General features: G+C 36.1%; 1 protein-coding gene across 2 annotated transcripts in view; it reads right to left on the minus strand.

Moving 5' to 3' along the window:
• JMY (junction mediating and regulatory protein, p53 cofactor) overlaps positions 1 to 19002 on the minus strand; it is an 83241-nt gene extending 64239 nt beyond the window's left edge. Inside the window, exon 1 of one of the 2 annotated variants that reach the window (XM_023495796.2) lies at positions 17932 to 19001. In XM_023495796.2, coding sequence (XP_023351564.2) covers positions 17932 to 18924 — 993 coding nt within the window. In that variant the 5' untranslated portion in view covers positions 18925 to 19001. Of the gene's footprint in view, positions 1 to 17931 lie in introns of both variants that reach the window. The other variant, XM_031966103.1, reaches the window with a different exon arrangement.
• Between the last annotated feature and the right edge of the window lie 8032 nt (positions 19003 to 27034).

Raw genomic sequence — 27034 nt, forward strand, 5'->3', positions numbered from 1 at the left:
CAATATACTAAAGGTTGAAGAGAAATAAATGGCAGCAAGCATAACTTAAATTTTGCCCCACACTGCTAAGTTAATGCATGGTGTTCTTCCCAATACAAAAAAAATATGTTCTCAAACACTTTACTTTGACTCTTCTTTTTTTAAGTAAAATTTGTTTACAGCAAAGCATTAGGAAAGTATGGATCGTTAATAGGTATATACCAAGTTTTATGTATTTTTGAAGCAAACCATTATATATTACCATTTTATATAAATGTATACTCAACTTACAAGGAATTATTATTAAACAATGTAGCAAACTTAAAAACATTGGTACATATAAAGTACAATGAATTATATATATATATATATATATATATATATTTTTTAATAGCCTTTTATTTATAGGATATATGCATGGGTAACTTTACAGCATTAACAATTGCCAAACCTCTTGTTCCATTTTTTCCCTCTTATCCCCCACCCCCTCCCCCAGATGGCAGGATGACCAGATGTTAAGTACATTAAAATATAAATTAGATACACAATAAGTATATATGACCAAAACGTTATTTTGCTGAAGTACAATGAATTATAAAGATAACTAACATTCCCATACTATATCCTCCACACATAGCTCATTTCCCAAGCTGAACAATATTTTACAGGGCTATTATGCAGAAACTGAACTTAATACTCTTGGACACCAAGGCTCACAGCATCTCAGTTAACACTGTTAATTTATTAATCTGTCTTCCTTCCTATTAAGTTTCATGCTTTTCCAACATTACGTTATCTTAAATGCACTTACAGTTTTCAATTGGTTAGTCTCTTTTAGCTAATACAATATTTTGTATTCTACTAGTAATAATTACAGCTAAACAATTGACTACAGACCATATTCACTAAAGGAGGAAAGCCCATAGCCAATGGAAGACACATCACTCAAAGTGTACAGTATACAATAAATGAGGAAATATAATCAATGGAAGACTACATTATTTAAAGTGTACATTAATTTTCTAATCCACTGGAAAAAACAATAAGGGCCAAGAAATAAGTTGGTCTAGGAGTAATTACTAGATGATTTTAAGCTGCAATAACTATTAGATTTCATTTAACTCGGATTCTATGAGCAAATGATAACAGATGTAATGACTCTTGAAGGAGTTATGTTGAAACAAAAATAAGAAAGGAGAATGGGTAAAGTTAATAGGGTTAAACTGGTGACAAAGTAGGATCCTAAAAGATAACTGGGAATGAGGGTTAGTTAGTTTATAAAGGAAGAAAAATGAACTGGAGCCCCGAGGAGGTTAAGTAAGATATAATGAGGAGGTAGAGACCACTCCCATGAGAATCAGTTAAAGAAAAAGCAGAAGTTTAGCTCACAAGGGAAGACTTATGAAAAAGTCTGCTAATTGTCTTTGTACATTTAAAGAACATAAAGAACTGTAATATGAAAGAGTAATAAAATTCATTTTACTTGGCCCAAAAAAGAAGAAATAAAAACAACGAATAAAAGCTTCAGACATATTTGAGATAAACATATAACTTCCTATCAGAGCTATCCAAAAGTAGAGTAGGCCGTCTCAGCAGGTTCTGGGTTCTAGAACTCTGTAGCAATTGCACAGAGGTTAGGCAGCCATTTAGGCTCTTAGAATCTGGAAATTGGGGGCAGAACCAAGATGGTGGATAGAAGTACCAGCTTAGATAAATTCCCAACATTCCCCTTCAAACAACTTTAAAGTAACTCCTCAAATCAAATTTTGGAGTGTAAAGTCAACTAAAGGCCAGAGACATTTTTCCAACCTTAGAAGGTTATCAGAAGTCTGTGACACCAGAGTGTGAGCCAGCAGCAACTTCAGGACCTCCCAGCCTAGACACAGTAAAGGAGTTGGACAATTGGTCAGAAGTAATCAGAGGGCCTTCCGCTGGCAATGGATGAAGCTAGTACTGATAAGAAACTTCTTGACCATAAGTAGTTCTAGGTTGTAAATCTAAAGCAGAGAAGGGAGCTGTGGTTGGTCACAAGAGAGCAAGTCCCAGTTCCCAGGCAGAGAAGAGTGCTTGCACTTGCTGCAGTTGAGCAGAGGCCCTTTCTGAGCAAAGATCAAAATGCAGACCTAGAGAGCAATGACCACACCTCTCCCCAAGTGTCACTCTACCTTTGAAAGCACTGAAACCTTAACAGACTTCCCAGAACCAGTTCTGAAAACAACAGCATCACCCCCTCCCAAAAGTGAACAAAGTTCAAAGACAAAAAACAGACTAGTAAGAATTTGACCATGAAAAACTACTATATATAGTGCCAAGGAACACCAAAATAAAATGTTGGAAAGACAAAAATAATGTGAAAAGCTACAAGCAACACGTCAAAGAAAAATGCTATTTGGATAAACCTAACAATAATTCCTGGAAAAGTTTAAATAAGAGCTATAAGAAGGGTAAAGGAAAAATGGGGAAAAGAAGTGAAAATGATATAAGAAAATTATGAAGATTAAATTAGCAACTTGGTAAAGAAACATAAAAAAGAAAATAATACCTTAAAAACAGAACTGGCCTAACAGTTAAGAGGCACAAAAAATGCACTGAAAAGAACTCTTTAAAAATAAATAGGCCAAATGGAAAAGGTATAAAAGCTCACTGAAGAAAAGAGTTCTTTAAAAACCAGAATTGACTTCTTTTATAACATTACTATAATAGTACATGAATAATCTACATCCGATTGTTTGCCATCCTGGGGGAGGGGAAGAAATAAGGGGGGGGGAAATGTAATAAATTTAAAAAGAATTGGGCAAATGGAAGTTAATGACTGCATTGAGACATCAAGAAATTAAAATGAAGTCAAAAGGATGAAAAAATTAGAGGAAAACATGAAATATCTCACTAGAAAAACAAGTGACCTGCAAAACAGATCTGTGAGAAAAAAATTAAGATTATTGGACAATCTGGAAAGCTATGATTAAAAACAGAGCCTTCACTTCATATTTCAAGAAATTATCAAGGAAAACTGCCTCAATATCTTAGATCCAGAGAAAATGGAAACAAAGAATTCACTGATCAGTTCCTGGGTCAAGGAAAAAAATACTACAAGTGGCCAGAAACTTTTCAAATATCATAGCTGGGATCGCACACCATTTAATAGTTTCCATATTTAAAAGGTAGAAGCCTTAGAATATGTGTGTTATTCTAGGAGGCAAAGGAGCTAGTATTATAAGGAAGAATAAACAAGCCAGCAAAACTGAGTATAATCCTTCAGAGGGGAAAATTGGATATTTAATGAAATAAAGGACTTTTATGTATTTCTGCTGAAAAGATCAGAGCTGAATAGAAAATCTGATATTCAAATACAAGATTCATGGGAATCATAAAAAAAGAGATTCAAAAAACTTATAATAACTTACATTCCTATATGGGGAGATGATACATGTAAACTTCTAATAAGTGTATCATCTTGTTTGCCTTCTCTGTAGTGGGGAAGAAGAGGGAAGGAGAGAATATGGAAGTCAAAGTAAAAAAAAAAAAAAAAAAAAAAAAAAAAAAAAAAAAAAAAAAAAAAAAAAAAAAAAAAAAAAAAAGAATGCTTAAAATGGTGAAAACTTAAAAAAAAAAAATTTGGAAATCAGCCCTCCTCCTTTTACATTATTAGGAAACTGAAGACCACACAGTAAAAGAGTAGAGCTGGAATTCAAAACAAGGTGTTCTGACTCCAAATCCAGTGTTGGGGACCTTTACAGGTAATAATATAAATAAATGACCTCTAAGATTGCTGAGAAAGAAGGCTATGAGAGCAGCCTTAGGTTTTACACACAAGAATGCCTTTATGAGGTTCACCACATAAATGATACCATAGTAGTACTTTTAGTAGCTGTGAGAAGTTACAAAGACACAGGAAACATGGACCTGAGAAGGAAAGATTAAGTAAGAATTACTTTTCTTTTAAAAACAAAATTCTACTTGAAACTTTTAGAATTTTGCTTTCTTTATTAATTATAACAGAAACAAAGAAGAATCTCCTAAGCTCTCTCCTTAAATTGCTCTGTCCTAATTTTTTTTCATTCTCCCCTTCCCCCCACTCCTTGAGAAACTCCTTACTTACTGTACCAACAGTGGCTGACTTTTCCTATAATCACAACTCAAAAACTCAACTTTCTAAAAACCTCTGGTAAGAGAGTACTTTGCTTAAACAGGAATCAGAATTTCACCATAAATAAAAATTTTATTATGTATACAATTTAGAAGAACTCTTCTTTCTCTAGCTGGATTTTTGGTCAGATGAATCTACTTACTCTTTCCTTGCCTTATTTTTTCCTTTCATAGGAAATTAGTTCCAAGCAAAGTAATAAGTAATAAGAGACTAATCTACAGATTAAATAAACTGTCAAACTCTACCCCCCAAAAATTTTGTTGGAATAAACAGAAAACTGGCTCTCCTCATATTCCCATTTCCTAATATCTTTTCCATTCAACCCTTTGCAGGAAGTTCCAACAAGTGTTCAAATGGTAAATAAGTACTCTCCAGCTTGGGAGGAAACAATGTGAGTAGAGGGCTGGTTGGAGGTAGGGGAATGACTCCTTAAAACTTAAGTCTAATTCCAGTACCCTAGAAGTTCCCAAAAGCCTCAGCAAAGCATACAGTAGTATCTACCTTCAACAAACTCAAAACACTGGCAATAACTACTTTTCTAAATTCAAGAAACCAATTAAAAAATCTAGTCAAAAACTTTAAAAGAGAAGAAAATTGGTTGTCCAGTGATTATAATCTAGTTAACTTTCAGGAATTGTTACAGTGATAATCTTATTTATGCAGCAAATTTTATACCAAGTACAGAAATTAACTACTCTAAAACATATCCAGTAAAATAACAAAGAACTAATTTCTTTGTAAATTATAAATGGTAAATATGACTGCATTTTACTGCCTTCAAATCACATCATTCATTAATGAAGTATACATTTTTATATATGTGGATAAATGAATAACTGAGAACTCAAAAAGGCATAAGAGAGTCCATGCTTTGAAAGTTCTCAGAACTAGAAATACAAGATATATACATTGAAAGATCATAGTAAGAAACTTCATATATGCTGAGTTTTTTTTAAGTGATAGCATATATGATAATAAATGTAATCTACATAATAAGCTTAAAAAGACTTTATAGAGGATTACAAGATTCATCAAGGGATAAAGGTGGGACATGCTTTGTTCAAGAGGTAATATTTAAGAAGAATCATCATATAGAAAGGGGTCTGATCTGAGAGACAGAAGTCAGAAAGGAGATTTCCAGAAAGACAAAACAATTGTAGCAAAAGCTTGGAATAAAAATATCTACACCAATCTCCTTTCTACAAAGCTCTGTCATTCACGTTCATACTAAATTAACTCAAATCATTTTTAGTATCAAAATAATATCACTGGTATTTAACAGTTTCAAACCCAATGCAATCATGTAGACACACAAAATATGAGTTGAAGAAAATAACAGACCACTCCAGTTATCTCTGCCAAGAAAACCCTAAATGGGATCATAAAGAGTAGGTGAACATAACTGAACTGACAACTACAAAAAACTGATAAACTTCAAAAAACTCAGCTTATGATTAAAGTAAAAGATTTAACAATCCAACATTGTATTCCCACAATGTTTGACTTAGCTAAAGAGAGCATACTACTAGTATTATGCTTTATTTATTTAGGAGAATGTTAGTAAGAATAATTTAAGAGGTCTAGGTTCACTGCTTCACCACTAACCCACCAACATACTCCCCAATTTCTTGCAAACTAGATTCCGCTCCTACTCCCTCCCTCTCAAAAGTCAAGTGCTAACTGACAAATCAAACTATATTTCACTCAGTTCTCATGTTTTCTGATCTGTCTCCACTGACAATGCCCTACAATCTCCCTCCTTAATTTTAGTACTTAGTTCTTTTGAATTCAGGACATATACTCTGAATTCTTCCTGCCACTCTAACTGCATCCTAAAGCTCTCTTGTACACCTTCCTACTTCCAAGGTTAGTAGAGTATCATCTCTTCAGGCTTCTTCTCTGTTCTCCACCTATGGCCTTCAAATAATCACCTTGATAGCTTGAGCTGAAGTAGCTCCAGGATCTGGGCTCACTTTTCAAATCATTTTCTGAGAACTCCCTATCTATCTCAGTAATTTCAAAAGTTTCTTCCAACTTTAAATCTTTTATCTTTCCTATCAGCAGCACTAGTAATTCACCCATGTCCACAATAAAATCCATCCATCTTGCTCCTATTATATTATCTTAGTCAGTGACATTACCAGTAAAGCCATATTGGTTCATAAACTCTGAAAATATCTCACATCTCTTATAAATCCAAACCACACTGAGTAGTTAGTGCCTGATCAATCTTCCTAATGGATATGTCTACCCATATTAGTTATCTGCTTAAAAACTTACTCTCAATGCCTACCAAATTCCTCAGTATGGCTTCGAAAGATTTCCAAAAGCCGACCCATTCATGTTCACTATGCTGCAGCCAATTCGAAAATACTCATTCCTGGAACAAAGTTTCCCAAGTTCCTTATTTCATTCTTTTCCTCGGTGTTTTTGAATACTTTCCTCTGACATGCAAGACTGCTGACAACTTACACATGACTCTCAAAGTCAACACAAAACAGTACCTATTTCATGAAAATATTTTTAGCTTTCCCCCAAAATAATCTCTAACATCAGACCTCACTATATATATATTTATGCACTTAGTTTAAAAGGTGGATTTTATGTATCATGTACATGCTTTGAAATCTTGTACTTATGTTATCTATACACGATAGGGAGGGCTAAATAACATTTGCTGAATGTTGAAAGCATAGATTTCAAAGTATAAAAATACTCCTTTTCCTCTTTACTAGACGCAAATGGAATTTTCTCTAAACAGATTGACATTTACAAAAGCATTTCTAGGGGCAGCTAGGTGGTGCACAGGATAGAGCACCAGCCCTGAAATCAGGAGGATCCAAGTTCAAATATGACCTCAGACACTTCAACACTTCCTGGTTGTGTGACCCTGGGCAAGTCACTTAACCCCAACTGCCTCAGAGCCAAAATAAATAAATGAGCATTTTTAGATGCTCACTATGTGTTAGAAGCGGTTCTAAGTATTGAGGATACAAAGAAAAACAAAACAAAAAAAATCAACAACAGTCTCTGTCCTTGAGAAGCACAAATTCTTAAAGGGGGAGATGACATACAAGTAACTAGATATAGATATCAATATCTAGAGATCTAGAGATCTTTTAATTTAAAAGAGGAAGGCATTAGCAGCTGGCAAAACTTTATAGAAGCTGGAATTTGAAGCTGAGTCTTGAGAGAAGCCAAGGAAAGTAAGAGGTAGAGATGAAGAGCCAATACATTCCAGCTGGGAAAAAGGCAATGAAAAGGATATATTTAAGGAATTAAGAGTAGACTATTAGGATTAGATCATAGAACACATTAGAAAGTTAGAAAAAGCAGCTAGATTATGAAGACCCTTAAATATTAAAGGACTTTACTTATATTTGACCCAAGAGATAAACAGGGAGCCACTGAAAACTCACTTGAGAGAAAACAGTGGCATGATCAACACAATGGAGGCCTAGACGTTTTCTCTAAATCATACCACCTCTCAAATCTTTCCAAAGTAAGAATTATGCATGAGACAAAAAAAAAAAAAAATTTCAGCTGTCTCTATGGTTTATTAAAGGGTAACAAAACTGTGGCCAGATAGTTTATGTGGCCTGCAAAACTCCAAAGTAACACCCTAATCAATTATCATGTAACTGAGAAATTTATTTAATAAAACATAGATTTGAGAGTTTTCTAAATAAAGATGCAGCCTATTTCCATTGGCACAAACTGGTTGGATTGGTCTAATAATAACCCAAAGAAAAAAAAATGCAGATTAGTTTGACCCCTAACAACTTTATTTGGCAACCTCTCTCCCATCAGCCACAAGCTCTGGCAGAACTGTGTAAGTTGATCTACTCACTCCTTTAAACAGAGTTTACTCTGCCCCCTCTTCCCTACAACCTTCGCCCCATTCCATGGAAAATCAAAAGCCAGGATCTGTTCTATTTGCATTGTAGCCTGGCAATACTATGTGCTGCAATCTAAGGATTGTTGTTGTTGACCTTTCTTCTAGAAGGCCATCATCAGGAAAGTGATGTCACAACCTGAAAGGAAATTGCATTTAGTGAGGCAGGGCTGTACAAAGAGAGCCAGAGAACTGAGAAACCGAAAGAACGAAGGCGGGACATCAGCATGTGGGTAAATCATAAGACCTGAACAAAGGGCACTGGAATCTTGCTGGGCCCAGCTCTGTCCCTCCAGAAATCATTTGAGATAGACAGAACTTTGAATCCAGCCTTGGATAAACTGCCAGAGAAGGGGAAGGAGTCAGAAAGTGAGCAACAGAAGAATATAAGGGAGAAAATGACTAAAATTACCCATATCTCTAACTCAATCATGTTGGGAAAGCTCAAAATGCTCTAGAAAAGTTATCTAGAGATGGTCTGGGCTTAAGTTCTGGCTGTTATTTATTAACCTGGACAAGTCACTGCACCTCGATTGTATCTATAAAATGAAAAAGGTTCAACTTTGATATTTAGGATCCACTGTGGACAAATCAATTAGCTTCCCATAGGTCTCAGCTTCCTCAATCATAAAATCAGGGAGTTAAACTAAATGATTTCTTAGGATGTTATAATAGACTCCAGCAGGTACATAATGATTAAATAGCCTTTTTGGCTAATGCTAATTATATAGTTTCACATGATTTCAAAATCAAATTATTAGCTGTGTCTACAGCAGATGTGTTTTAACTTTTTTGGTGTTATATACTACTGTTAAATCTGGAGAAGTTTATATTGTTTGAATAATGGTTTTTTAAATTTATAATCTAAACAATTACATTTTGATATTTGTTCCTCTAAGTAGTACACCGACTATGCCTTCAAAACTTCCAACCACATATCACTAACTTAATCCTGTTATAAAGAGTGACATGTCACTGCATCAGGTCCCTATATTTTCTCATCAGTGAAATTATTATTAATAACTAATGACTTGGGAAGATCCAGCATTCCCCCTTTTCCTAAAACCTTCATTTCAAGGTTTAGTCTAAAAGTTTAACTTGACCTCAATAGTAAGTCAAACCCCACACCCAACCTTACAAGAAACTGAATGTAAGGTGGGGAAGCCCATTGCCTCTACACAGGTATGGGTGGGAATAAATTCTTTGATTAGACTGCTCAAAGCTGGACAATTTAGAAGTAAATAACATAATCAAAGTTCCATTCTCCCAGCAGCTCATGGTAATAAAGCATTCTCTCATTACTCTGCTAACCAACTGCCACCTTCAAGAATACATACCCACTCTTCCAAGGACATAAATTGAGACACTACTGTCATAAGGGATCTTTCATATGTGTGAGTGGCACCGACTCTTTTATTAATAAAATGATTAGTTACCCTGAAACTATCTCTCTCAAACTTTTAAAATGTCAATCAGGAAAAATGTAAAATAAAAATTAGAATACACACAGAACACCAACTGTAGTTATCCATAGGTAATTATGGCAACTCATGATTTCCTCAAATAATGATTGACAAAATTAACTTCAGGCCATTATAGATAACAGACTAACTGCTTCCAATTTAGAAATTTGCCAAACACAACTATGGAGTTAACTGTCTCTTCTAGTCCTTTTAGTCACTGGACTTAAAATAGCTGATAGGCTAGGCTTTGAGAAGTAAATTATATAATATGCACCAGAAATAAGAAAATCCAGGTTCTAAGTATTGGCTTTGATACTACTTCAATTTATGACTCTGAACAAGTCTAAATTTCACTTCCTTGATGACCTTTCTTTTCTGACTCTAAAATTACCTTTTCTTATCAGATTCCTAACATGAAACTGAGGCAAATGTTACATAAGCCCAGCCACATTTTGTCTTAATGCTTGTTTACAACTAGAAGAAAAACAAAAAAACCAGGACCTTTAATCTTTTCCTTAAGATTCAGATAAATTGGAAAATATAAATAACTGAAAAATGTAACCATAGTACATAATCCCCACAAAAAAGAAATTAAAGGACCTTAGTTTAAGTTTTGGCTACAACTAATGAGCTCAAAACTATGCAATAGAATATGATTAAGAAATAGACATGACAAGGTGACTAGGTGGCATGGCAGATAGAACAATGCCCTAGAGTCTGATCTGAGTTCAAACCCAGCCTCAAATATCTGACATACATTAGCTATGTGACCCTGGCCAAGTCATTTAACCCTAATTGCCTCACCAAAATAAAAACAAAGATATATGATAATACAATTGGAGTTTTTACAAACTATCCTTAAAAATGAGTGCTCTTCTAAAAAGATTTCATTATCATCATATAATTGCTTGCTTATAGGAAGGCTATCTGTTCTCAAGCAATTTTCAAACTTAAGTAATATCCCTACTTTAAAAGCAGGCTTTCCCCCCTCCTTTTCAATATTCTTTTTCTTTCTCATCCTATACTATAGTGTTGCTTCTCAAACTATTTTTTTTTAATATGACAATCACAAATGTCCTACAGCCTACAGTGATCCTGTACATCAAAAAGGGGGAAAAGAGGCAGGTAAGAATTTCCAAATTAGGAGACTGGGAAATAATCTCCTTTTATTTCCCTCTCTCAAGGCAGGCAAAGGAAAGGCTAATCAATGAAAATAGAATAAATAAGCTTTTAGCAAAGTAGCTGAAATAGGGAGATAGGTGAGTAGAAAAAGAGATTTTATATATATTAGTAAATGAAGAGAAAGGGTAACATGATGAAATAAGTCAGATTTCCAGATGGAAAACAAAATCCTATAGAATGAGTTGAAATATTTTTAAATAACACTTTTTAACACAGTTATAACTTTCAGATCAATACAATTCACTTTGTCAATCATGTACCCTAAGAAACAAAATGTTTCAAACAATGACAAGTTGTTAATTCATGGAAATGCTTAATACTGTAAAATACTTAAAAATGGGCATAAAGTTTGTTTTCCTCACTGACAAACAATAGAAAGTTCACATTTTAATAATTCCTGTAAGAAAGGAATATGGATTCAGTCTTATAGCTTTATGTCTCAATCAAATAGGCAAGGATTCGAATTAGCCTTCCAATAATTACAATAATTTCTGATCTGAGGAGATACAGAAATCTGTAGTTTATTAAAAAAAAATAAAAACAGTCAATCCCTTTGTAATCTATAACCAAGAAAAGGACCTTTATTAACACTCTTCAAGCGGTCAATGGATATACTAGACAAAGGTGGGCTGATTCTTATTCTAAAAAAAAACAAAAACAAACAAAAAAACTCCAGTAAATATTACCAGAATCTAGGTTGTTAAGGAAAACAATAGAGAGAATGATCTGGAAAGAAATGTGAAAAAGGGACAAAGGAAAAAAGGTGTTTGAAGAACTTTAGTAGATAGATAATCAATTTTTCAAAAATAATACCAAATAACTATTCCCCTAAAATTATTAAAGTATGCACACCTCTGACTCAGCAGTAAAAAAAATTCCAAAAGGACCAAGAAAGAAAAAAAAAAAAAAAGGTGCTAGATGTACAAAAAATATTTATAGCAGCTTTTTGTAGTGGCCAAGAATTGGTAAGGGGTATGTCCATCAACTGGACACTGAATGCCTGAACAAATTGTGATTTAGGATACTATCATGCTGTAAATGAGAGTCAGAGAAATCTGGGAAAATATTATGAACTGATGCAGAATAAAATTAGTGAAAAAAAAAAAAAAACCCTTATTGTTACAACAATACCATAAAATGTTAACTTTGAAAGTCTGAAGAAATCTGATCAATACAGTGATCAACAATGATTCCAAAAGATCAATGACAAAGAATGCTTCCAACCTCTTATCAGTGTAGCAGACACATTTTTAAACATGGCCAAAATATATTTGTTTTGACTACATAGTTACAAGACTTTTTTGGGAGGTGGAGGAGTAAGGAAGGTAGATAGGAAGGAAAAGAAAATGCTAATTAGTTGAAAATAATAATTTAATTAAAAAAATAATCTTAAATAATTGTCTAAAAAACCAAGCGAACCATAATACTAAGCAGGAAAATTAATAAAGAAATACAAGCATCTAAGGAGCAGTTAACTGCATGAAAAACTAAAGTTAAGTATCATTGCTATTATGAAACCCTCTGCATTCAGGAAACTAAGTAGCAAAGAGTTACTTCAAGCCCTTATTTTTTCAAATGTCAACATTATGTTGACCAGAAAGATTTGGATACTCCACTAGGAATAAAGTATCTAGGAGTCTAGACATCTGTATAAAAATGCAGAAAAGTAAAATAACTTAAATTTTACTCCTCCATCTGCTCTTACACCGACTGTGAACTGGGACTGGATACTCAAAACAGCATCATGTCCCAATTTCAAACCAAATAGCACTGAATCACCAACCAGACTTATTTAAAACTTCGCTCTTCAAGATCAAACTTTTGGATTGTATTAATACAATCATAAAATCTTCAAGTCAAAGAAACTTTGCACTTCTTACAACTCTTTAGTTTATTTTACAAAATTATCGTAACGTTCTGATATACAATTGTGAAAAATATCATAGCACCATGAAAAGGAATGATGGATTTGGAGTTAGGTCTCCTGACCTGAGTCTAAATCCCATGACTGGAGAGTTTCTTTTTCAGTAAGCTTTTAAAGAACCAATATATTTATAAAAGTACTAAGCTATTTTTTTAGGGATAACTTAGAAGAAACAAAAAGCTCCCCCTACATACCAAAAAACAAAAAACAAAAAGTTCTGGCTTCTTAGTAAAAGAAAATTTTCTTCTCTGGCCTTGCTCAGATCTTTGTTAACTATCTGCAATTCTGTACTGTCATTAGTCATTGTCAATATTTCCCTAACTACACTTGAAAAGTTTGATGAATATTATCAATGTCAAAAGGTAGAACTGAAGCAGCAATACTCAATAAATACTATAATGAAGGTATACTCTCTCATCTTTGCATTATACTAAATATGTCAATTCTTCTGCTTGCTGACAACAGAGAAATCAGTTAAGGAGGGAAAAACTTGTCTTCTTTTAATCAAAAATGTGCCTAGAAAAATTTGTTTTAAATGTGTGAAATATAGCACATAGTATGAAATGTATACTTTTCCCCTAAAAAATTGAGATACTATACAAAAGAAAAGCTGAAAAAATTATATATTACTTAATTTTAGTTTCAAAGTGCCATTTGCAATTTTCTTTGGAATTAAAAGGCTAAATCAACTCTGAATATAATCATTAAACAAAAACTTAGCCTCTAATGGCAAATCAAAAATGAAATTTAGTCTTCTCTCAAACGGTTCTTTGCTCCAATAGTAAAGAAACATGCCCCAGACAGAGAAGACAATGTCTGATACACAGCTTGTTCTCTTCTCTTTTACCTCATCTGTGAAGTACCCAGAACCAGAAGACAAAAGTCTTAGCTCTTTGCCTTACTTTTTGCTCTAATCAGACATTTCAATTTTTGAGTTTTAGCAAGAAGCTAGCAAAGCATTTACTCTTCTTTTCAGTTATTTTGAGTAACAACCTGAAATGTATGTTGACTAGATAGCAGACTAGAGAAGTTTTGTAGACAAATTATTGTAATTGAGTACAAAGAGCACTAACATGCCTTGATTTTAACACTAGATATATAAAACTCAAAAATTCAACATTTTGAAATGATTATTCATATTACAAAAGGATTGCAAAGTTTCCATTGAATAGTCTGCTCTTACTATACAAATTTTGCATAAAGAAAAAAATGCCTGTATCAAATTCAAATTCTAGAGCTGTGCTAAAAATATTTTAAAGTATTTATAACTTAATAGCTACTAACTAAATTTACTAATATTAAAATACCCACAAGATTGTCTGATCTCATTCAGAAAACTTACTGGAGAGAAGGGAAAAAAGGCTACAAAACAACAGAAAGACCATTGGGTCTTGAGTTTACAATTTAGTTGCACAAACTATTCTATTTTTAAAAACTTCAACCATTTCACCAAACATTTTAAACAATAATAGGTGTGGTCTCCAAATAACAATCCTTAAATGGATGGAAAAACTGAATATCGAAAGGACAAAGAATAAAAAATATCTAAATGAAGGGCAACTTTTTGAAGTGAAATAACACCAAACTTGAGATTCAGCCTTGGGTCCAAGTCTCAGTATCTGATATTTAGTAACCTTTAACAAGTAATAACACCTCTTGGGGAGCTATGATTTCCTCATCTATAAAATGGAGATAAAGAACATTTATACTCCTTATACATCTCAGAAGTGCAAATCTTTGTAAGCCCTACAATGCTATAAAATTTTGAGTTCCAACTAATAATTAGGAATAGGAATAGAGAATGGATCTGTGATTTTATTAGTTTAAAAATGAGGAACCTTCTGGCACTTTATCTAGTCTCAGAATTTCTAGGAGCATGAAAGAGGTTGTAATTTCCTCAGGTATCACAGCTAGCGAAGTAAGGGCTGAAGTGGAACATGAACCCCAGTAGTCATTCCTGGCTTCAAAGCTCCAACTCTCTAGCAGCTTTCATTCTGACTCAAGGATAATTAAACTAGAATAAAGTGGTACAATGGGAAGAGCACTGCCTCTAGAGTCAAAAGACCTTGGTCAAAATCCATAGTAATGATTTCTATATGTTGTAGTCATAGGCCACTCTTGACCTTCCTGGCAGACCTTAAGTTTCATTTATAAAATGAAAGGGTTAGGTTAAGATGGCCTGTCAGTCCTTAATAAGGAGGGAGAGGGAAGAGGGAAGAATGGAAGAAAGCTAAGTTAATAACTATTTATTTATGCCTTTGTTTACCTGGTGCATATCTAATAACAGTAATTGGTTTACCATGCTTGGTTTTAAATCCAAGAGTAAATTAAAGAAATGTGAATCAAATAGAAGACAGGAAATAAAAGATTCTAATGAAACAAGCTCCTATGGGCTCAAAAGATTTGGGAGACTGCATGACTTCTTTAGAAGGTAAACATTTTCAGTTAAAACTAATGATAAAACAGCTAATTATGTTTCCCATTAAATATTAAATTATTTTTTAAAGTACTATTTATAGTTCATGTCCAGAAAATTTACAAAAAGATACTATTACTTATTTTGGATTTTGTCTTACACAGCACCAGAAACCTTGAAAAACTGGATATCCCCATTTAAAAAAAAACAACTGAGTTTTATATATAAATCCCATTTTGAAAATGAATTGCCTTTTTGGGGGGGATTTCATCTTTCCTTCAAAGAACTAAAGAAAACCCATACTTGTATCTTTCAACTGTACCTCTCTATGTAGGACAACTTTCATTTCTGACCCAAATTTACTTCCTACAAAAATTTAACATTCTCCTTTGTGTTAAGGAATATTACAGCTTATACAATGCAAAATTACATCATTTACATATAAATTAAATATTATTAATATAAACATTAGAAAAGCAGTTGGTAAAGTATTATCAATGTGAGTCAAAGAAAAAACAAGCATGTCAGTTTTATGGTATTAAAACAACTACCACTACCAAAACCTTTACTACTACTACTATCAACACTAACAAAAATAAAAAAATAACAGGAGGAAAGAGATTAAATACCAAGAGAATAACAAACAAAAACAAAATTAAAAGTCTCATCATAAGAAAACTGGACTTGCCTGTGATCCAACACAAAATTCAGCATAATGCCTATCTTGTTTTAGACCCAATCCACAGAGATTCAGTTACCAAAAAAAAGTGCCTTATAATTCTGACTCACCTATAATAATAGAGGTTGGTGCAAGTAGTTCCATGAAACTGCTCCACTCAGATCCAAGCAATGTTGTAAACAGATAAATAATTTTCTAAATATTTTTTAACTCTAACAAAGATTTTTCAGGTTCATTAGACAAAAATGAGTCTTATCTGACTTGATATCAAGATTAGGTACTATATCAATAATAGAGTAATTATAGGAATAGCAAAGCACAATAAAATTTAACGGTGCTTTTTTTTAATTCAAGAAGTACAGTACTAATGCTTTGTGGTAAACTGCAAAGATTTAAAAAGTACAAATTCTCTTGAGAACTTTCCATTAGAAGAAACAATGAATTCAAAGTTCTAATTGCTATAAGCTTAAGGTTACATGTTGAATTATTTTCATGACCTACAATCTAAAACATATGTTCATTAAGACTTTCTCTGTTTATTTCTAACATATATACCTTGTACTGGCATGGCATAAATTGTTCAAAAACTAAAATTTCCAATTTAAAAAATATCTATACTAAATGTTAACACAACATCCTTTCTTAGTGACTTATCTATGGTCTTAATATTGAAGAATTAAACAACCTAACAAGAACAGTTGAAACCGAGTCCGGAACAACCTTTGAAAAAGATTTTAAATTCCTGAGGCTGGTAAAAGTCTTTCAAAGCATATTTGTATTAAATTGTTTCTTTTACATATGGTCAAATTATCTGGTAGGATACATATAGACATTTACCTCAACTACTACACAATAGGCAAAAAATGAAAATGGATATGTGGTCAATTTTGTAGAACACCGCTATGACTTGAGGAAAGAAGTTCTGATTATCAGGAAATTACTAGTAGATTAAGTCAGAAATACACACTTGTATTCTACAAGATCAGACAGCTCTAACCATAAAGGCCAGCATCCTGGTACAGTTTAGAAGTCTATAGAGAACTGCATAGATGGAGGAAACCTTAATGACTATTTTGTCTAAATTCTTTGGAGATTGTTTTAGCCCAAAAGACTAATTGAAATTAACTGAGGCCCAGAAAGGTTTAATGCCATTCCATCTCTCATTTATAAGCCTTTCAAAAATTTGCCTTTCAGTCCTTGAAGGCTACTCCTCTTAATCTCTACCTCTAGAATGTCCTAGCTAGCTCCCTTCACCTTTCAACTCTAATACCAGATCTTTTAAGAGATCAATTCTTCCAGCTAATGAATGGTGCCTTACCACTGAATATTTATTTTATGTATACTTATATATTATTGGCAGGTGAAGATGCTGTGCCCTCCTCAAGAAAAATAAGTTCCTAGAGAAGTCTCACTTTTTGTATTTGTATCAGTAAGACTTTGCACAGCACCTCCTCAAACAGAGGTAGGTGCTTCATAAATGATCATAAACTGTTTAAATGACTTGAATTAGGTAACAGCTATACAGTGTCAGAACTAGGACTAGAACCTAAGCCCCTTGACTTACAGACCAGTGCCCTAACATTATTAAAACAAGAATTGGTAAACAGAGCAACAACTTACTCAAGATACTCCAAAAGGCCAGGAGAATCAGGTTTTTACAGACTAATAGCCCTTCAGGATGATATAATTAAGAACTGAAAAGCACCTTCAATAAGATTTTCCTAATGAGGAAACTGAAGTCCAAAGAAATTAAGTGACTAGCCAGAAGTTAAGAACTCAGGTTCTCTGATTCCACAATCAGCACTCTTTCCACAGGGACTCTTTGCTTCATTACTGAGACCAGAATTCTGTAAAGTATCACTGCTCTCAGTGGAGACAGATCTGGGATCCAATTTCCACCCCATCCCCCATCACTGTCTGACCCTGGGCATGTCATTAAATCTCTGGAAGCCTCAAGTTTCTTCATCTCTAAAATGGGGGAATAACAAGAGCATCCACCTAAATGGTTCACTGTCAGAAGAAAATGAAATCATTCATAAGAAGCATTTTGCAAATCCCAATATAAAAAAAATCTAGGAACTTATTTCTAGGTATTCAGCCAAAAAGCTTTCTCAAGGTTCTTTACACACTACCTTCCCCACGATACAAATGTGCAGAACTCCCCTCTTCCAAGCCTCCTGAAACAAAGTGACCATGTGTCCATATCCCCACTCCTCTCCCCTCTCCCGAGCCGGGCCGTCTCTCACCTCCTGAATCCTCCTCCTGGCCCGCTGCAGCACCTCCTCGTAGCCCTTCTGCCGCAGCTCGCTTAGGCTCTCGTAATATTCCTCCGGGTCGTCAGTCTCTGTGAAAAGAACCTGGGAAAGAATTTTCCAGCCGCAGGTGTCCAAAGCATGGCCCAGGTAGACCTGGAGTTGGTAACAGAGACTGTCCACCTCCTGCTCGGTCATCTCCGGGGCTCCCCCGAACAGCACAGTCCACATGCCGGAGGGCTCCTCGGGGAAGAGGGGCAGGCAGGGTTCCAGCTGAGAGTTCACCGAGCACAGCTGCTGGTGCACAGCGCGCAGATCCTGGAAGGAGAAGAGCCCGGCCCAGCTGCACTCCTCCGGAGGCGAGTCCAGTTCGGTTGGCGGCTCCGGCGGCTCGGGCTCGGAGAGCTCCAGGAGCGTCGGCGCCGCTTCGTCCTCCTTCACCAGCTCCAGCACCTCGATCTCCTCGGCCGCCGCACCGGACGCGCTCACCACCCTCACCGAAGCCGGGCCGGGCGCTTCCGCCGGGACCGGGTCCCGCTTCGCCGGAGCTTTCCTGCCCGGGCTGGGCTGGGCCCGCGCTGGATCTCCGGCTTTGGTCGTGGGGCCCCGGAGCGAGGCGTCCCCCCGCGGGTGCGCGCTCCGCGCCGCGCCGCCTTCCGCCCAGGCCGGGCTCCGCCGCAGGCTGGGGCTCCTGCGGCCGGCGAGCGGCTCCCCTCGGCCTCGCGAGACCGGGCTGCCCCCCGCGCTCCGGGGGCCCGGGCTGTCCGGCGGGGCTCCGGCCTCGGCCGCGCCTCGGGGGGCCGCCGGCTCCCGGGAGCCGCTCCTCTGCCTCTGGGCCGTGCGGTTGTGACAGGTTATGGCAAACTTGCCCTCGATCTCGTTCCAGGCCACGATGAAGACGAACTTGTGCTTCTCCCGCTCCTCGAAGACGTGCGGCCGCACGGCCACCCAGTCCGATTCCAGCGTTTCCTCCAGCGCGAACGACATGGCTGGGTCTCCCCTCGAGGCAGCGGGGCCGGGCCCCCGGCTGCCCCCTTCTCCCCTCCCCCGCCCTGCTCCGAGAAACTCACCGGCCCCGGCCGCCCCCCTCACCGGCCACCATCAGCCATCTTAGAGCGGGAGGAGGACGGGGGATCGAGTCCGGGTCGCGCTTGCGCTGGGTCTCGCGCACAGGCGCTCACGGCCCCGGGGCTCGGCCGCGCTCTTTGTGGAGCGCGAGGCGGCGGCGGCGGTTGCTCGGCTCCGGCCGCCGAGAAAGACAATACGCGTCGCCCGGGCAGGTAGTTCACATGGTCACGTGTGACAGGATCTGTTTACAAGCGCCAGCGCTGCGGCAACTCGCTCCCCTCCGGCCGCCGCCGCCGCCGCCCCCCGCTCCGCTCCTCTCCGCTCCTTGGCCGTCAGAGCGACCGCGGCCCCCAAGTACGCCCGGACGCCTCAGCAAGCAGCGCGAAGGGCCAGAAGCGGACGCCGTCCGAGGGTCGGCGGGCTCGGACTGCTCTGTCAGCCCCGACCGCCAAGGCCAGCCCACTCCCACCCCGGGCAGAGCCGGACGAGTCTCTCTAAACTCCGTGCCTCATCCCCGCAACAATGTTACCATTCGGCTGCTGACGTCGTCCGGCTCCACGAGGGACGTAAACACGGCCACGTGCGGCACGCTGGTGACGTGCCGGCGACGGCGGCGGCGCGCGCAGGCCTGGGCCCGCCCACCCTCTTCCCAGCCCCCAGCTTCATCTTAGCGCTCCTTTCTTTCTGGGGAGCGGAGAGGTGCAGTCCGCTGGGGGCGAGGGAGGGACGGCAGTTCTACTGAGGCTGGGGGAGGGGGTTAAGGGGCGGAGTAGATACTGGCTTCTGGGACTGGAGACTCCCGAACTCTAAGAAAAACTGGAATCCAATAAGGGAATAAGGCAGTGTGCACTCTCCGAAACCGAGGTTCAGATTGTACCTGGAGGAGCTAAGATGTGCATCCCCCCAGGGCTCTTCAGGCTACCCTCTCTGTGATGCCCATTGGCGAGCTGGAGCGGTCACTAGGAGGACATGTTGGGTGCAATGGGTCTAGTAGAACCCTTGTCACAGAAGACGCAGAAACCCAAAACATCAATGAAATCGGTTGCATTTGGACACAATTTTTTAAGCCTTTTTTGTGTCGTGGCAGTTTTCTGAAGCCTCTTCTCAGAATAATGTTTTTAAATGCATAAAATAAAATACATCAGATTAAAAAAGAAACAATGTTGAAATGTATTTTCAAAATAAAAAAAAAATAGGTTAAACGCTCCCTAACCAAAGGAAATATTCTCCCAAAAAGAGGAAGTGAGTTTGAGGATTCCATTCATGTGTGATACTATATGACAGGCACGGTGCTAAATTTAGGGATACAAAGATAACAATGAAACTAGTCTCTTTCTTGTCTTGCAATAGATTAAAGGATGTCAGAAGACATGTAATAAAATGCAAACTGAAAAGCTGTAAGAATGTTTTAAGCCATTTCCAGGCTTCTGGTGCAGAGTGTTTTATTGCCTTCGGATTTCATCACTGTGTACTGTTTTGGGAACCTGATTTTGAGGTCATTAAACTCCTAAAAGTCTTGATAAATTATTAAATTATCAGGGCTTCTAGATTAAAAAAAAATAGTGCAAAGTAAATGTGCAATTTAGGCTTCTGATCTCTATCACTCTTAAGTAAGTATAACAAATGTTTGTTTTGTTTTTTAAATAGGGGAAAATATCACCCATTTTATAGACATCTCTGTCTTGTTTATATCCAGTCCATATTTCAGGTTTTCTACCTACACAGCTACAACTCAGTGCACTGGAAATCATTCTTATCCTCATCTGTAAAATGCACACAAATGTCCTAATGTTCCCTGAATACATCTTTAATCCCTAGTAACATGTCAGCATTGGCAGTCTTTTATACAAACAGCTGGAAACTTTGGCCTGATCTCTGCTTCTACAAAATGATACTATTTGGTGTTCTTTGTGAAGTTACAAGTCATTGGTTTTTCAACATTTTCTCCTCAGTTCTTTCAGTTTAAGAAAATATTTTTTTAATTATTGAGACTAAAATACAAATCAGTGCCAAGGTAATCCTTAGCAAACAGGTTTTCCAGATTTGGGGGCATAAAACCTTACAAGAATAAAGTGCAGGGGCCAAGATTATTAGATTTTTAAAATATTGTTTCCACATACATTAGTCCATTTTTTTCCTAATGAGAACAATTTTAAAATTTCAAGTTGGCAAAATGGATATTGATACTGACAAATAAATAAAGTATGTGCAAACCAACTTAAACAGATGGTCTCTAAGTTCTTTTCTGCAATGGATCAATGATCCTAGGAAAGACCATCTAAGCTCTTCTATCTTACTCCTAATATCTGGATTTCAGCTCCACCACTTTTTCTCCCTGATTGGGTGTGATTTTTGAACTATACAATCATGAAGTCAAATGATATTTAAAGTAAGCCAGGTTGAAACGGATTCACTATTACCTGGACTATAAAGAACAATTATCTTCTGTCAAAGTTATGTCCACCATGTAACTATAGAGATCACCCAAACTATTCTTTTGATGAAAAATTTATCATTTTAAATTAATGAAATGACCTTTTCTTAGTTTTCATCCTTCACATTTCATTTATTTGGTACCATTGACCGTATCATACTTTTTTTTTTTCTTTCTGGGTTTTCTTGACATTTCTTTTTTTTTTTCTTTTCTTTTTTTTTTTTTTTTTGGTTCTCTTCCTTTCTATATGATAATTTCTTAATCTCTTCTACAAGATGACCATCCATTTCCCATTCCTTAAGGATAGGTGTAAGGTGTATGCTATGGCTCTGTTCTGGGACATCTTCCATTCTCACTTTACATTTTTTCTCTTGGTGATCTCAATAACTCTCATGAGTATGAAGATTATCGTTATACAAATGATTCCCAAATGTACACATTTATCCCTCTCTTCAGTATTATGGATTTAAGCAATTTTACAGAAAAAATAATCTTATGAGCACTAAATTAAATTTTCTCAAAATATTTTTAATTTATACATTTTTCTTTTTCTCATTTAAATTGTAAATTTTTCTGACATATATAGATTTAATATTTACTTAATTATAATCAACTTGTGATAGATCATTTCCTGCTTTTTCTACTTAATATTATTTTAGAGTAAGATGCCAACATATCTATTTTTATTTGTGTTTGTTAAATCATTTCAGTCATGTCTGATTCTTCATATCCCAATTGGGGCTTTTCTTGGCAAAGATGCTGAAATGATTTGCAATTTCTTTTTCCACCTCATGTTATAGATGAACTGAGGCAAATAAAATTAATTGATTTACCTAGGGTCACACAGCTAGTATGTTTCCGGGATTTGAAGTCAGGAAAATGAGTTTGGAATCAGAAAAACTATTGTTATTAATGTTGTTATATCATTCATAATTTCTTTTTGATGAAACAGTCCTGGGACAGGCTGGTAATTGCTATCTTATTATTATTTTATGTTTAATAATCTGTGGACTATTATACAGGTAGATGTACAGTTTTTCTGAAATTGATTGAAGGTATTGGGATGTAATCTTCTTCTTCTGTACACTCCCAGAAAAGATTTTCGGGACAATACCAATAAAAGGATGAGAGGAATTATATGTCCTTCATATTGTTTATATGTGATTTTTAATTTTTTTCTGATAGTCTCTATATTTTTTAAAGAATTTCATTCTATGTAGTTTGAAGATTTTGAGTATTTGGTAGAGTGATAATTATTTAAAATGTTATTAAATTTAGATGTGTCAAGGTTACATCCAGGCATTTTCTTTCTCTAAATATAAAAATTTTTAGTTATAGCTCTGGCACTTTTTACCTGCAGTTTTTGGATCAAGCAAAGCTTCTCTAATTCATATCAAAGTCCATCAAATAATTAAATGCAGCTATCGTCCCTTCCTTTGCTTTCCCTCTACCCCCAAACTCTCCCTTGTCCCAAATTAAATATTCCTACTTCCATCCCAACTTCTATCAATCATCTCATACTAGTTATTCTCCAGTCCCCTTAACATTTTAGTTACCTTCTCCCATATCTTAACATTCAGAAGTATATACAGTCCACATGAAACTCTGCCATTATTATAAAGTAAAAATATTAAGTAGCCCCTGTCAAGTATTTTTAAAATGCCCTCTATATGGAAGATGGCATTCTATGATATTTTTCTCTTGCATTAATTTAAGTTGTTCTTTTATCTTTTCATTATCTGGTGATTTAACAGATTAAAGAGAAGACCCACTTTGAGAAATTTCTAATTCTTTGATGCCTTAATCCCAAATCTTAGATGAAGGTCAATGTGCTAATATTATCGGAGACATTGTTAGGAATGAAAGAAATGGTATTTCATTTTCAAACCATTAAATGATTACTTGGCCCAGCCTAGTAATAATCAGTGCTTCTGTAGCTTAGGGATAGCAGTTCAGTTTGTTTTGATGTTATGGTGACAGAGCAGTCTATCCCCATGAATAAGGCAATGCTTTGTGTGGCTTGTAGATTAAAACTCTTTGCCCTGTCTTTTCACTTACTGCCTTCCTGGCCTACCTAATTTTGGAAATGCATTGAGTTTACCCTTCCTATGACCCTTCCTCTCCTACCTGAATCACAGGCAGATGTCAAAATTAAATATGGTGAAAATGAAATCTGCTGAGAGGATATGGGGAGGAGTAATTTGCTAGGAGCACATTACCACAATTTTATTCATTAAGGAACAGTGATGTGAACTGATTATATGTTAGTTTTCATTTTTAAGTATGTGCAAGTGAAAGAATGAAGTTTTTATTTGGGTAGCAACAATGCTTGAATACACTGAAAGTATGGAGTTCAGTAGAACTTCATTCTAAGAGGGCTTCTTTATTATATATAGATTTAGAAGTTCAGAAAATGTCAGTGTGACCATGTTGAATATAAAATATTCAATTTTTTTGTTATAACTCTTTCTAAAAATGACTTGTTTTTTTCTAAGATATTTTTGTATACAGAATTCAAAAAATATAAGAGAAATTGGCAGGCAATAGTTTAAAAAAGTATAAGCTTCCCCAAATAGATTTGAAAAGAAAATATTTTTCTACCTTAAAACTCTCAACAGTTATCTCAAATCTAAACTTTGAATAAAACCTAATGATGTATTATTCAAAATGAGGAAACTATAGCTTTCAAATACTACCTATCTTAAATAATCACAGTTAATAAAGGGTTCATATTAGTAAAAAAGGGGAAACCACAAAACCACAGAAAGACAGCATTTCTAAACTAAATAGCCACAGCAAAATGGAATGTTTTAATTCCTCATTTAGTTTTCTAGACATCTTCTAAAGGTTATCTGTAGCTAAATTGATAATATCTGAATACGTATAATATGCAAAAGTATATATTTTCTCAAAGAACTTTACAGGACTTAAAACAGCTTTTTAGATTTTTTTCCTCCATAGAACCAAAAAGATGGAGCTGAAATACTGGAGATTTATATTATTTATATTTATGTTTCCCCCCAAAAAAATTATCAGGAGAGGAAAAGTATTGTAAGTCCATCTGAGCAGAGAAACTTATATGGAATACACTAAATGCTTATAAAAGTAGACTAGACTTGGAGGCTAGATTGGGTGGAGCTATAGTGGGTGTCCCTCTTTCATGAAATAGTGCTAGAGGAGGAAATAATAAAAGGTGGCACCTGAGTGATAGGAAAGGAGGAAGAGGAAAGGAGAAGTTCATGGAATTTGGCCTCAATTATTTTTGTAAAATATGAGGCAAGTTTGATCCAGCATTGCCACATGAGTGGATTCCATCAATTGGGGAATGGCTAAATAAGTTACGGTATATGAATATAATGGAATATTATGTTCTATAAAAAATGATGAAGAGCCTGATTTTAGAAAAGCCTGGAAAGATTTATATGAACTGATGCTGAATAAAGCAAGCCAAATAAAGAAAACATTGTACATAGCAACAACAAGATTGTATGATGATTAACTGACAGACTTTGCTCTTCTCATCAATTCAGTGATTCAAAGCAATTTCAACAAAATTTGAATGGAAAATGCCATCCACTAGCAGAGGGAGAACTATGGAGACTGAATATAGATCAGCACATACTGTTTTCACCTCCCCCCCCCTTTTTTTTTTCATGGTTCTTTCTTTTTGTTCTGATTTTTCTTTCCCAACATGACACATATAGAAATATGTAAAAAAATGAATGCACATATATAACCAAAAAAGAACTAATAAAAAAATGGGGCAAGTTTCTCATGTGAAAGAGTGAAATGAAGAGGAGCCATGGGAAGTTTGAAAAAGGAAAAAAAGGTTTGGAAGAGTATCTGTGGATAATAGGATAGTGAGCTGATAAGGGAAGTATATATAGTAAAATTACCTAGTAGCAGTGAGGGTCCAGTTGATGTATAATATAAATTTGTAGTAAACCCAATTAGAAAAGTTTTCTCTACCTTTGTTCAAAAGCACATCTATAATAGTGAAATCAGGAAATGATGGAAATGATCAAGATTGAGGCTTGGTTGGTTGTAACTGGTGAAATAAGAGACTTAGGGATTCAAGAAAGGAAGACAGAGTAGACATGAATTGGTTCACTAATGGTTCAGAATGGGGAAAAAAGACAAGAGTGGGTAATACAGCCTAGGAGAGAACAGAAGGGTCAAGGGACTGGAGGTCACAATGTAGATGAAGAATAGAGTTTGGTAAAGGAAGGCAGAGGAAAAAGTGAAAAATCAACAGATTATAATGGGATGAGGTAGATGTGATATATATTTGTGGGTGATGGCAAGATCAAAGATATGACAGTCTTTGGGTAGAGTTGAGGTGGGATTAAGGGGAAGCTCATGGGAAAAAAACAGGTTGAGTAACTGAATGATTTAGGTAACTTTTTACCTGTGTGACCTCAGGCAAACCACTTTACTTCTCTGGGATTCAGTTTCCTCATCCATTTAAAAGAACCGGGTAGACAAGATGATATGTAAGGCACTGCCTAGCTCCAACACCATGATCCAGAACAGATAAAAGAATTCAATAGAACACACTGCCACTTAGTGAAGTCACTCACTAGATGGATATAATCAGTGCAAAGAGCAGGCTTCTAATAAAAGCAGAAATGGAAATTCTGTAAATGTCCTAAGCCCTCTTGAAAGAAATTTTATATTTTGGACCTAAAAGTCATATTTCACTTTGCTGCCGAGTTCTCTTCAGTTTCCTAATCAAAAAGGTGAAAGATATGTCATTCAGAAGGACAGATATATCAATTAGCCAGTACCCTTAAAAAAAGAAAACAATGAACATTGATCTGATATGGTATGTCTTTTTTTTTTTTTTAAAGGCATTTGATAACAACAACAAAAAAAAAATACAAGTTACTGCTAAGCTTAGAACTAAAACCCATTAATAAAGACCCTGGTCTATAGAAAGAAAAAATAAAGGTGAAGATAAACCCTGGTTCCCTCATACTATAGCAAAGGTGCCCTGAAAAGGAACATAGCACAATGACTGACTATCTCTCCAGTGTGATTTTTCTTAACCTTGGCAGGCTCAGTTCTGGACTAATACTAGACAGGTAAGATAATATTGGAAGCCTTAAAGCAATTTATTGGTTAAAGGTTGTCTTAAAGGTTAAATATTAGGATTTACCTTGCTCTATGGGTCCTCTTCAACTTTGATGAACTTAGTCTCTGAGGTCCTTCCTTTGTGTCCAGTTGACTGAATTCCTTCTTTATATTTTAAGCATTTGGATAGCACAGTGGATTGAGCGCTGGGATTGGAGATAGGGAAAGAATATTTAAATTCAAATCCAGCCTCAGACACTTACTAGTTTCTCTTCTATCTACTTAATTTTCTTCAACTGTAAAATGGGGAATAACAGAATCTACCTCCTAAGATTGTTGTGGGGAACAAATAAGATAATATTTGTAATGAGTTTAGCATAGCACCTTTCACCAAGTAAGCACTATATAAATGCTATTGATGATGATGATGATGATGATTTGCTAGTCTTCTGGCATCAGGAGGTAATAGCAGCCACCTCTGCTGAGGCATTAACAAAATGACAGCACTCTAAGTAGCAACTA

This window comes from Sarcophilus harrisii, chromosome 1, assembly GCF_902635505.1.
Source record: "Sarcophilus harrisii chromosome 1, mSarHar1.11, whole genome shotgun sequence".
In the NCBI taxonomy this organism is placed as follows: Eukaryota; Metazoa; Chordata; class Mammalia; order Dasyuromorphia; family Dasyuridae; genus Sarcophilus; species Sarcophilus harrisii.